Source organism: Balaenoptera ricei, chromosome 3 (assembly GCF_028023285.1).
Source record: "Balaenoptera ricei isolate mBalRic1 chromosome 3, mBalRic1.hap2, whole genome shotgun sequence".
In the NCBI taxonomy this organism is placed as follows: Eukaryota; Metazoa; Chordata; class Mammalia; order Artiodactyla; family Balaenopteridae; genus Balaenoptera; species Balaenoptera ricei.
Window position 1 is genome coordinate 155241981 of NC_082641.1, and position 13640 is coordinate 155255620.

General features: G+C 37.2%; 1 protein-coding gene across 1 annotated transcript in view; it reads right to left on the reverse strand.

Moving 5' to 3' along the window:
• Positions 1 to 236: 236 nt before the first annotated feature.
• The window catches only part of LOC132363423 (ELKS/Rab6-interacting/CAST family member 1-like), a 136611-nt gene continuing 123207 nt past the window's right edge, over positions 237 to 13640 (reverse strand). The window contains 2 exon segments of the mRNA XM_059919125.1: positions 237 to 1630; positions 2401 to 2534. Of these exon segments, the coding sequence (XP_059775108.1) occupies positions 1557 to 1630; positions 2401 to 2534 (208 nt within the window). The 3' untranslated portion in view covers positions 237 to 1556.

Sequence of the window (13640 nt, forward strand, 5' to 3'; positions counted from 1 at the left end):
GGCTGTGATATAAGTATAGTTTCCAACTTCAAAAACATATCACCTAGAAGGGAACACACACAGACACATATGCAGCAATTATGGCAACTGCATTTGTTTACGAAGTGAAATAGTACTGAGATGGATAAAGTGCTAGCAAGCCTTGAACAGCCAAATCAGCTTCAAAAATAGATGTGCAGTTCTTTAAAAATATTTTTAACATTTTTCCAGCTACATGTAGAATATAACTTAGCATAAAAACGGTATGGGTTTTATTTTAAGTAATTCAGCATTTTGACATCCTCATAATGAAATTAAATCCAGGAGGAGGTTTCTCTCCATGATCTCTTGAAATGGTCCTTGATCATCCCCAATATTTCCCATCATCACAAAGGTGGTACCAAGGGCAGGAAACTCCAACATTATTAAAGTTTCATAAAGCAAAGTCAATTTTAAGAATAGAATGACCCCAAACTGATAAAGGTCTTGACAGATAATTTCAAGGGAAGCATAAATTATTTTCTGTTTGTCAGAGGGCAAAAATATTTAGGCTGAGTTAATGAATGGTAGAGTTTTTGAGTGGAGAGTGTCCTTAAAATATTATGTAGATCTGTACTGTCAACAGATGCTAGCCACGTGGCATTATTTATATTTAAACAAATTTAAAAATAAGATTAAAAATTCAGTTCCTCAGTTGCATTTGCCATATTTCAAAGATGTTTATTAGCTCCATGTAGCTATTGAGTACTGCATTGCACGGTACAGATATAGAATATTTTCATTATCATTGAAAATTCTATTGGGCAATACTAAAATTATACCCAGATATTCACAGAGAAGGCAACCAAGTCTCAAGGAAATAATATAACTTCCCCAAGGTCACACAGCTATGTTTTGAAAGAAAAACAAAATGACACAAAGGAAATAGTAACAGAGGCATTAAAGAAACCCAGTAAGTTTCTGGAGCAGTCAAAGTAGGGTTTAAAAGTGCATACTTAACTGTTAGCAGGGTTGAAGCTCTTGATGGTTGGTAAGATCTACCTGCCTGAATTTGGACATGAGCATTTTATGCAATGAATTAAAAGCAAAAAATCATTTCAGCGAATGGCTGCCAGCTCCATAGTTTTAGCCACTGCTGTGCTTCCAGATTATGTTTATCACTTTCATGTACAGGGCACCACTGTGAAATGTGATGGTTTATCTGACCCCAGAGAAATCAAGAAATCTTGTGGGGGTTATGGCTATATTTGAAAAGGTTGATTTTTCAATGCATCATGCAGACTGGCCCTGTTTTAAAAGGGATTCCTGCCATCAAATAATCAAAATGGAAACTCTCTTCTCACCTTGCAAAAGTCAAAGATACTCCCTGCATTTTTATTATTTCGTTGAAATCCAAATATTATTTTTCCATTCTCTAACTTGTTTTCCTCACAGTGTGATCAACTATTGCCAAGGAAGGAAGGGTTAGATGTATCAATCAAAGTTTGCTAAAGGCCCCCTAGGTAACTGAACCCTCAGGAGAAACAATCGTCATGTCTTCTGTTTCTGTTGTTTCAATATCTTCGTAAAGAGTCATTTCAATATGTTTGGTTCTGTAGCAGAGGTTCTGTGAAGTGCTTCTGTTCCTCAGAGGTCCAGAAAGCCTGCGAGTCTGTGGGTAAAGGTGGGTAAGGAGAGAGAGGGAAGGAGGCTAGAGAGAGGCTCAGTGCTGAGATAAGGACAGTGTTCTAAAGCCTCCTGGGGGTGAGGCTGGGGTGCACAAACACCCACGACTAATCCAGACAGAAACTGAATAATCAAGGGGACGAGCACTGTGAAGTCATGTGGTCACCTCTCCCTCTAGAAATACACATTGCCCTCAGTAAGCCTCCTCCCGCCCCAGAAGAGCATTAGGAAGGTCTGGAGAGGGGGAGTATTGGCAGAAATGGAAAAAGCAGGTTGAAGGAATTAGCCTGGAGCAGAGAGACCAAGAAACGCAAGCCAGCAGATGGAAGGCAGACTTTTCATGGAAGTCTCCAAGCCCAAGTCAAGTTCTGGGACCACCAAGAACAAGTCAAAGAGTGCTCATTTAACCCCTCTGGGCCCCCAGGCGCGTGGAGGAAGACTGGACAGAGAGGGAGAAGGGGCCATTGAAGGTACAGTATTTACTATGGGATTTAACTCCTGAAAGGCCTCCCAGTAGCTTCAGATCTGCTCAAGAATCCTTCATGTCCTGCTGGTTCGCAGTGAGTGGCTCACAGCTTCAAGGCCTCCTCTGCCAGATGGAGAACTATTTCAAGCATCCTGCCTCTATTTTGTACTGTAGCAATGCAGACAGGAAACCTGACCCCATTTTCAGGTTCTAAAGAGCAATTCTAAGTACCTGAAAGACTGAGGAACATGGTGGCTTTTATTTAAGATGTGGAGAGAGCGAGCACATACCTGGACTTGGGCCTGCAGCAGCACCAAGGGTTCCCTTTATTTTCTCTCCCGTCTGTGTTTCTCCTTTTCCCTCCGCTGGATTAGCCACGGGGACTCCAAGTTCTTCATTCTGCGGTCCTGGTACCAAGATTCTCCTGGGAATTATAAAGTTATTCACCTTCTACATCGAGCACTTCTTATTTTTTCCCCAGCAACGTAAGTCATCCTTAAGAGGAGTCAGGGTGCTAGCTCTTAAATATACTTTAGTCATCCCTTTGTACATTAAATGCTCTTTCTTGGAGACTGCTCCTGACATGGTGTTCACCGTGCTCTCAGCTGGCCTCCTGAAGTTCTGCCCTGCCTTCCCCACCAGGTACAGTTCAGGAGCTGCCTACCTCAGGGTGATAGGTTATCTTTTACATTTAGAGAATATAATTTGAATACATAAACTTCTCTGTGACCACAGCTTTATTTGCGACCCACAGGTTTTGTTATGGCATATTTTCATTATCATTCAATTAATAAACTTCTAATTCCCATTGCAACTTTATCTTTGACCTACATAATGATCAGAAGTATGTTTTTAATATCCAACTCTTTGGTAAAATATTGGTTATATATTTTTTAATTTCTTGCTTATTCGGAGTCTTGTTTTATAACCAGCATATAGTCAGTTTTATAAATGTGCCATGTGCACCTAAAAATTTCTGCATAATATATATATTCCATCATTGTTGGTGCAGGGTTTTATGTAAATTTAGGCCAGAGTTTTTAATGATGGTATTCAGATCTTCTATCATCTGCTGATTTGTTGTTGTGGTTCTATGTTACTGATCTAGGTAATTTAGATTTTTCTATTTCGACTTAGTTTTTTGGAATTTCCCTTCATATACTGCATTGAAGTTTAGATATATAATATATTCCTTGTAAAGTAACAGTGGGTTTTATTATCCTGCCTTATCGCCAGTGATAATTTTGGCTTTCAAATCTGTGTTAACATTAAAACATCTTCAATTGTATTTATTGTTGTTATGACATAATTTTTGAATCCTTTACAGTCTGACTCTTGTCTCTTGTAAGTGGCATAGAATTAGGTTTTTTGTTTGTTCCAATAATCCTTGTCCTTTAATTTGAGTATTTACAGTTAATGTATTTTCTTATAGACCGTTTACTCCTTGTTTACTATTTGTCCCACCTTGTTATGTTCCTTTTGCTCTTCTTTCTTCCTTTTAGATTTCTTCAAATTCCATTTTCCCTTGTATTAGCTTGTTATTTTTACATAAGTAGCAGTTACACATGTACCATGACTTGTTAGCTTTTTTACTGCTTCTCAAGCAATGCTGAGATCTTAAATTTCTTTGACTACTTTTTTCCTCTTCCATTTGTTTTTAATGCATTCTAATTTTTGATATATTTTATTATTACTCTTTTGTGCAGTTAGATTTTATTTAGGTTTATCCACTTATTTATCCTTTCTGTTATACATAATTCTTTATAAAGTCCTTATTTTCATCTGTGATAACCTTCCTTCTGCCTGCGGGTCTCCATTTATAATTTAATTCAGTCGGTTCTGATGAGAACGTATTTTCTAAATTTTGTTTGTCTGCAAATTTCCTTATTTCATCTTTCCTTCCAAACAACATTTTCTCTGCGTCTAGAATTCCCAATGGGCAGCTCTTTTCTTTAGCACTTAAAAATGTTATTCCATTATTTTCTAGTATCCAATCAGTTTCGTTGAGAAGTAAGCTGTAATCTTAATCCTGCTGTTCCTTTGAAAGGAATCTCTCTCTTTTTCCTGGGGCTGCTTTTAAGATGTCATGTTTTTCTTTGTTATTCATGAATTGTACTGTGGTGATCTTAGGTGTGGTTTTCTTTGTATTTATTCTTGTTGCATTTTTTTTAGTGCTTATTGAATGTATGGCTCCATATATTCTTTTTAGTTTTAGAGAACTCTCAGCTGTTATTTCTGAACTATTGTTTTCATCCCAATCTCTCTCTCCTTTTTTCTTTGGACTCCAGTTTACACATATGATAAAAATGTTTCCTGTGGCCCATATGTCTCAAATGCGCTTTTGTGTACTTTTTATTCTTTTCGTTTCCCATGCTTTAGTCTTAATATTTTTACTACTCTATCTTCCAGTTCACTTACCTCTCTTTACCTGTGTCCAATCCACTACCGAGTTTTAAATTTCGTATAATTTTTATTTCTATCAGTTCAACTTCAATCAGTTTCTACTTTCTGGTTGTCAAGTTAAATTCTCCACCTTGTCATCTATTTTCTTGAACTTGATAACATTTACCAAAATATGTATGAACTTTTAATGTTTAGGTCATCTATGATTCTGATTCTGTTTTGTTTTTTATTCATTTAATTCTCCTTTTCTTGGTAGTCTTGGTGGTTCTTCAGTGAATGAATACCAGACTTGGGATATGACAAGTTGTAGAGAATCTGAATGACATTACAGTTGCCCTTTGAACAACCTGGGTTTGAACTGCACAGATCCACTTATACATGGATTTTTTTTCCCATAAGTAATACAGTACTACATGATCTGTGGTTGGTTGAATCCTCAGATTCAGAACCACAGATAAGAAGGGCCGACCATAAAGTTATATGTGGATTTTTGACTGCACAGGGAGTCAGCGTCTCTAACCCCTACATTGTTCAAGGGGTCAACTGTATTTTCTTGAGGAGAGAATTTCCTATTCTTAGGTAGGGAGCAGAGGGGACCATCACCTCAGTCACTGGACCAACTTCATACTCATTTTCCTTCTTTATCAGGTTCAATGTAGACGTTGCATCAACCTTCCTAACACACAGACACACACACCCCCACACACACACACATATGTAGAGACTTCCAATGTCCTAGTTCATATCATTAGTTTTCCATTGGGCCAGAAATCTTTCATAGGTTCTGAACCCCCGTTTTGTCTCTTCAGCATTATGAGCCAACTAAGTCTTTGCTTTGACTTCAGTTAGCTTTTGTTTGACTTCTTAGCATCTTGCCTTGTCTACCTATTTATACATGGAAAATACTGCAAGGGAACACTGTTGCTGAATCCAGCTCAGTTCTCTGAATGTTTACTCTCTCTGTGATTTTGGTCCTTAAAATTCTAGCTGCCTTGTTATTTCTCAATTCCAACTCTGGTTTCCTTAGTCCTATGACATTGTCCTAAGATCTACTGGCTTTTCTACCTCTTAGGAGTCACATTTGGTTTTGGTTTCTCAGACTTTTGCTCTTCATCGGTAGTTTCTAAATGACTGGGCTAGAAAAGCATGTGCAGAACATGGTTCTCACTTCAGTGAGTTTCTTTCTCTATTTTACTCTTCTGGGTCATGGCTACCTCAGTAGCTTTCTAACGCTCACAGTCAAATGTTGCTTATGATTTATCTGGCCTTTCTAGTATGTTTTCCTAAGGTAAACTGATATAGTTGGAAACAGAAGTTCGTACCCACCATTTAAAAAATTCTGTTTTGTCTTTCTATGAATTCTCTCCTTGTCCCATCTTCTGTCACTTTTTCCCACCAAAAATTCCCATTCTCACAGATAGATTATTTTAAGATTAAAAATTATTATTAAGGGCTTCCCTGGTGGCGCAGTGGTTGAGAATCTGCCTGCCAATGCAGGGGACACGGGTTCGAGCCCTGGTCTGGGAAGATCCCACATGCCACGGAGCAACTAGGCCCGTGAGCCACAACTACTGAGCCTGCGCGTCTGGAGCCTGTGCTCCGCAACAAGAGAGGCCGCGACAGTGAGAGGCCCGCGCACCGCGATGAAGAGTGGTCCCCACTTGCCGCAACTAGAGAAAACCCTCGCACAGAAACGAAGACCCAACACAGCCCAAAATAAATAAATAAATAAATAAAAATTAAAAAAAAATTATTATTAAGCTAATATGTTAATTTTGAAAGGAATTAATTTTGCTTTGAACAAGAACACAGATTGGTGAATGGAATATGGAAGATGCCTTAAGACCTTTTTCATCTCTAAGAGTAGTATCCAACCATCGGTACCATAATAAGTTTGTCAACTGTGGAAGAAAGCAGTCTTTATAACATCAACATTATTCAATAATCTCAAAAACTGCTTCACTTTCCTGCTCATGCCACCAATTTCCAAATGTTCAATGGGAGCAGAGAATCATGGGATGGGACATGGAGAAATGGCCTGTCATAGTAACTATAATCATTGGAAGAATGAAATTATAAATAAAGAGGGTTTTCTATGAACATATTTGAAATGTTTGTTCCTAAAGAACTTGTAGAATAAGACTCAGAAGTTTACACAGAAACACCTCTTGATAAGTATGAAACTCAGTAAAATTTATCTCCTAATAGTTTTTTCTTTTGTGTTATGTGATTGTCAGAGTGACACAAAACTATTTTTATCTGGACTTCACAGATCTTCTTATTTTTACTATGGGATCAGTGACCCTACATGTTTGAAAAGTGGCAAAATAGTTAAAATTGGAACATTTCCCCCAAATCCAGGGCATATGACTTACATTTCTGTAGAAGGCAATATTATATTTCTGTCTAGTTCTGGGGTAAACATTTTCATACCTGCCAATCCAATTTGACTAATGTATTGTTTTTACAGTGCATTAGTGGAAATTAAATGGTAAATTCAGTCAAACAGCCATTTCATACATCAGAAAGGAAAATCAGTCAACACAACTGTCTGACCGAAATGAATGAAGAAAACAATTCAAGGCAAACAACTGTCCCAGTAGACTTGTATAAATACAGTAGTGGTGTCATGTGCAGAATTAATCTTTCCTCACTCTTAACTGGAGAACACTCTGCCAGCCAATTCAGTCACTCAAATGATACTGAATTATAATATTCCAGTTTCATTTACTCTCAGTTACTGGTGACTGCCCTACCTTCTCCTCCTTCATCTGCCCATCAGTGGAGAATGTCAGAGCAGGAGAATAGTAATATTGGCATATTGTAATGTACTGTCTTGAATTCCGCAGCTTCAAAATTCTTAGGCTAACTCAATGATCTTAAAAGAGTCTGGTGCAGAAAGGATATGTGAATTAAATGGCAGACCACCGGCTGACCCTTCCAGCACTAACATCCCTTATTCCTGGTTCTAATATATCACAGAATACTCAAGAGGAAGTTTTTGAGTGGTCAGCAGAAATATGGCTCCAAAGCAGGCACATGGAAAAGAAATGTTGTCATCTGTGATCCACTTTAAAGTTGACTTGTCTTTTACTCATAAACCAGATTCAGTGTGAATTCTCTTCTGCTGAAATGTTAGAGAATCTGTTGGAGGAGTGTGGCCAATTCTTTTGAATTTTTTTACTCTCTAACATTTTTTTTAGACATCTTTATTGGAGTATAATTGCTTTACAATGGTGACTTGGTTTCTGCTTTATAACAAAGTGAATCAGCTATACATATACATATATCCCCATATCTCCTCCCTCTTGCATCTCCCTCCCACCCTCCCTACCCCACCCCTCTGGGTGGTCACAAAGCACCGAGCTGATCTCCCTGTGCTATGTGGCTGCTTCCCACTAGTATCTGTTTTATATTTGGTAGTATATGTATGTCCAAGCCACTCTGTCACTTCATCCTAGCTTACCCTTCCACCTCCCCATCTCCTCAAGTCCATTCTCTACGTCTGCATCTTTATTCCTGTCCTGCCCCTAGGTTCTTCAGAACAATTTTTTTTTTTTTTTTTTTTAGGTTCCATATGTATGTGTTAGCATATGGTATTTGTTTTTCTCTTTCTGACTTACTTCACTCTGTATGACAGACTCTAGGTCCATCCACCTCACTGCAAGTAACTCAATTTCTTTTTATGGCTGAGGAATATTCCATTGTATATATGTGCCACATCTTCTTTATCATTCATCTGTTGATGGACACTTAGGTTGCTTCCATGTCCTGGCGATTGTAAATAGTGCTGCAATGAACATGGTGGTACATGTCTCTTTTCGAATTATGGTTTTTTTAGGGTATATGCCCAGTAGTGGGATTGCTGGGTCGTACGGTAGTTCTATTTTTCGTTTTTTAAGAAACCTCCATACTGTACTCCATAGTGGCTGTATCAGTGTACATTCCCACCAACAGTGCAAGAGAGTTCCCTTTTCTCCACACCCACTCCAGCATTTATTGTTTATAGATTTTTTGATGATGGCCATTCTGACTGGTCACACAAAGAACTCTGGCATGGTGGTCATCATCTAGCTAATCCTAACATGCAGACATTTATGAGAGTAAAGTCAGGTCTTTGCCAGAGTGGGTTGCTTATTTGGGCAACTGGGTCAAATCAAGAAGGGCAAATGTAGGCTGCCAGAGTAAATAAGGAGAGGAAGAACAAAAAGAACGAGACATTATCATTCATCAGTGATTTCCCCCCCAATATTCTTAGCCTCCACCTATCTCCATCTTACTGGTAACACAGGAACTAGACTGAACAATCAGGTAAAAGGTCTCTACAGAAACTGAGTTAATATAGAAAATAAAAAAATAAAACATAAAATTGTAAATTTTCTTCCTAGGGATAATTGAGATGATAGTTCAGTAATAACGTAAGATCAGGTGAAGTCTAAAGAAATTTTAGAAAACCTGGATAAAGTAAGAAAACATCTGTTCGCCGGCATCCGAATGTTCGCGAGACACCGAGACATGTGGGCCAAGTTCTGGAGAGAAGGGAAACACAGACGCAAGCTTGACATTTGGTGCAGCTTTTCTCCTCGGGGCATTTGCTGATTCAACTCATACAGCCTAGGAACTGAAAAGCCAAGGAGTTCAACAGACTCTAACCACAGAAGCCAAACGGCAAGAGCTCAAGCTAAAAGCAACAACTAATGGAATGACAGGCTACACGTATCCTTAGTCTCACAGGGCTGGCGGAACCATTACATTTAAAGCCTAACAAATACAAGGGTAGTTGGGAATAGGGAGAATCCAAACTTTCACATGGTAATGCCAAAGGGCAACACCCGTAGAGGAAGGACAAGACAGAAATAGAGCAACCTTCACACAGACTGAAAAACAGCTTTGAAGGAGCTCAAACTGAGAATGGACTAAGGTTTCCAGTCCCTATAGGAACTGTCTGCCATGGGCAAAAGGAAATCTTTTCAAGAGAACGATAACAGCATCCAGAATGTGGAGGTATCTTAATAGTTTCCTAAAATAAGTTAAGCTCAATTTTAATATAAAAAATAATTGGACATACCAGGAAAAAGACTAAATGATTAAAAGCTCAAAAAAAAAAAAAAAAAAAGGACAATGTAAATAGACACAGGAGGACAAGAGTTAGTAGGCGGTTAAAAAAACAAAACAAAACAACTATGATTAAACAAAGAAAAGAGACACATGGCAAATAAGCATATGAAAAGATGCTACACATTCCATGTCATCAGGGAATTTTCAATTAGAACAACAGTGAGATACCACTACACACCTATTCAAATGGCTAAAATCCAAATACTGAAATCCCAAAGTTGTTGACAATGCAGAACAACTGGAATTCTCATTTGTTGCTAGCAGGATACTTGGCAGTTTCTTACAGAACTAAACATACTTTTACCATACAGTGATCTAGTAATCATGCTCTTTGGTATTTACCCATAGGAACTGAAAAGTTATGTCCGCATAAAAACCTGCACATGGATGTTTATAACAGTTTCTTTCATAATTGCCAGAACTTGAAATCAACCAAGGTGTTTTTCAATAGGCGAATGGATAAACAAACTATGGTATATCCGTACAAAGGAGTAGCATTCAGCGCTAAAAAGAAAAGGCTATGAAGCCACGAAAAGACATGGAAGAAGCTTAAATGCATATTGCTAAGTGAAAAAAAGCCAGTCTGCAAAGGCTTACGTGCATATTATATGATTGCTGTATGAAATTTAGGAAAAGGCAAAAGTGTGGAGACAGTCAAAAGATCAGTGGTTGCCAGAGGTTGTGGGGAGGGAGAAAAGGATGGGTGAAGCCCGGAATTTTAAAGGCAGAGAAACTCCTGTGTATGGTTCTGTAATGGTGGATACAGGTTATTGCACGTTTGTCAAAAATCATAAAATGTACAAAACAAAGAGTGAGGTCTAAAGTAAAGCATGGACATTAGTTAGTAATAATGTATCAATATTGGTTCATTAACTATAACAAATGTATTACGCTAATGTAAGATGTTAATAATAGGGGAAACTAGGGTGAGAGGTAAGGAAGTATGAGAACTCTGTCCTTTCTGCTTAATTTTTCTGTAAACCAGAAACTGCTCCGAAATAGTCTGTTAATTTAAAAAACAAATCTAGACCTGCATACAAAACTTGCACGTAAACCCAACCACAGCAGCATTATTCATACGAGCCCCAAAGTGGAAGTAACCCAAATGGCCATTTACTGTGAATGGATAAATGAAACATAGTAATATCCACACCATGGATTATTATTCAGCCATAAAAAGAAATCAAGTACTGATACATGCTACAACATGCATGAACTTTGAAAACATGCTAAGTAATCGTATGATTCCATTTGTATGCAATGTCCAGTCTAGACAAATCTGTAGAGACAAAGGATATTAGTGGCTGCCTAGGGTTTGGAGATATGGGAGAGTGAGTGACTTATAATAGATTCTTTTTCTTTTGGGGGGTGGATGAAAGTTCTAAAATTGATGGTGGTGGCAGATGCATAAGACATTAAATTGTACACTTTAAATAATATGGAAAGTAAATTATATATCAATGAAACTATTATTTAAAATTATGATTAATGTATTAAAAAAAGGACAACATATACAATTTAAGCAGAAAGTATTTGTGAAATGCAACCAAAAGAAACTTCTAGAATTAAAAAAGCTGAAATTAAGCACTCAGAAGATCGGCTGAACAGTACCTTAGTCAAACAAAAGAAAGGATTACAAATGTCAGTTAAAAAATAACTACACTAAAATTTGGAGGGAAAATGATGGAAAACAGAGAAATAAGTACTTAGGACATATAGAGTATATATAAAACACTGTATCTAGCCAACCCCAAGTCACACAGCCTAGGGAGGAGACACACAGCCTACCTGAATCACAAGGACTCCTCCAAAGGAAAAATGAGGTTCTGATGCCGGAAGTGGAAGGAATGAATTACAAAGAAAAAGAACAATGGTAAACTATAATCTAGATATACATTGGTAAATACATAGGTTCCCTGGGGTTGTGATCTGGTACAAACAATAAAAAAAAAAAAAAAGATAAGACTCATAGTAGAGGCTGCTAGATTCTGCTGAGGAAAATGTCCAGGGAGGGAAGAGTTGATTTATTTCCTTGTTTTTTGAGAGTCCACATATAAGTGACATCATGCACTATTTGTCTTTGTCTTATTTCACTTAGCATCGTGTCCTCCAGTTTTATCCATGTTGACTTAAATGACAGGATTTTCTTCTTTTTTAAGGTTGAATAATATTCCATTGTATATATATATACCGTATTTCCTTTATCCATTAATCTACTATGGACACTTAGGTTGTTTCCATACCTTGGCTCTTGTGAATAATGCTACAGTGAATGTGGGAGTACAGATATCTCTTCAAAAATGATGATGTTTCCTTTGGATATATACTCAGAAGTGGGAGGGAGGAAGAACTTACGACACAAATCGACCATGTGTAAAAGATGTAGGAATGAAAAACTCTGAACACCTAGGAAGAGTGTAGAGTATTTGGCAAGGTCACTGTTCAAGGTCATACATAGTTTAAAATTATGACATTTCAGTGAGCCTGTGTGCATGAAGGCTTGCTTGTATTTCGGGATTTGAATACAGTGCAAAGAAGTGCTGCTAAATTTTCGATCAACATCAAAAAAAGGGTGGAAATGTTTTTTTCTTTTATTATGAAACTGGAGGAAAGGCAAGCCTAGAATTCTAGGCCCACTAGAATTTTCCCTGATGATAGTGGTAATTTAGGAGAAGAAGAAGGATCCAAGGCCATAGAACAATTTTGAAAGCAAAATAAGGCTGCTGAGTCTTCACCCAGTGTATGAGATTAAGTTCTAATGGCGTATGATGAAGTGGGCGTGACACAGCTGGCAGAGCTGGTTGAGTTGCTGAAAATGGCTCTTGAAGCTACAGGCATTGGACAGTAGACGTAGAAAAAGAACAAGGTAAATCCAAAAGAGTGGAAGGACAAAATTAATCAAGAGAAAAGTCAAAACTAGAGAAGAAAAGCAGTAAACTTGGCAAATAAAACCAAAAGCTTGTTCTTTAGAAAGACCAATAAAATAAGCAATATTTGGCAAATATGTTCGAGATGGGGCTAGCTATAACACAGAGCGAATTTTTTTTTTTTTTAATTACGGAAGAATACTATGGTAGCTTTATACCAACACATTTGAAAATCTGGACAAAATGGCTGATTACTGATTAGTTATATGTAGCCATTATTTACTTCCTGTTTTGAGTAGAGAATACAAGAAGCTTTAGGAAATTAGAAAATATAATCAAAGATATACACCTTAGAAAGACATCAGTTATTTTCCAATGTATTAAAAAATTAGAAGAGTCCTAATACAAAAATCAGATATGGAAAATTTACCCAAAAAGTAACTAGAAGCACATTTCTTTGAAGATCTTAAGTCCTAAGTAATATTAGCAAATAGATTCCAGCAACATATTTTTAAAAAGTCATTATGATCAAGAGGGATTTATCACCATAAAGCAGATTTTTTCAAGTAGGATAAAGTTGGAATGAGGAAAGAAATGTCCATATCCAATATCAAAACACACTCCAAATTTCAGTAGTTTAAAAGAATCTAATACGCTGTAACAGTACATCAGTAGATTATTCAAGCAGAATCGGAACCCATGTATATGTGAGAAATAAAATATAGGGTAAATAAAGTACAGGCTGTCTTCACTGTGGAGCTATAAAAATGATCACAGAAGCTGAACTGTGCAAAGTTGATCTCAGTGATTGATGGGGAAAATATTATTGTTCTATGACCTTAAAATCTTTCTGACAAAAACACTAGAAACTTTCTTGTTTAAAGTTATAGATAGACTTATAAAAATTAGTAAATCTTGTATTTAGTTAATACAGTGCAACCTAAAACATTAGAAGTACTGAAAATTAACATGTTTTATTCCATTGTAAAAAACTTATGAGACTTCTAGTTTTGAGTCCAGCAAGGAAGGAGCTTGGAAGTTGCCACTCTGTCCTAACAGGTAAATATCTGGACACACTGAAAAATCAACAATTCTTCTTAGATTCATTAGAGAAGTGAGGTCACAGGAAAAATCACCGTGCC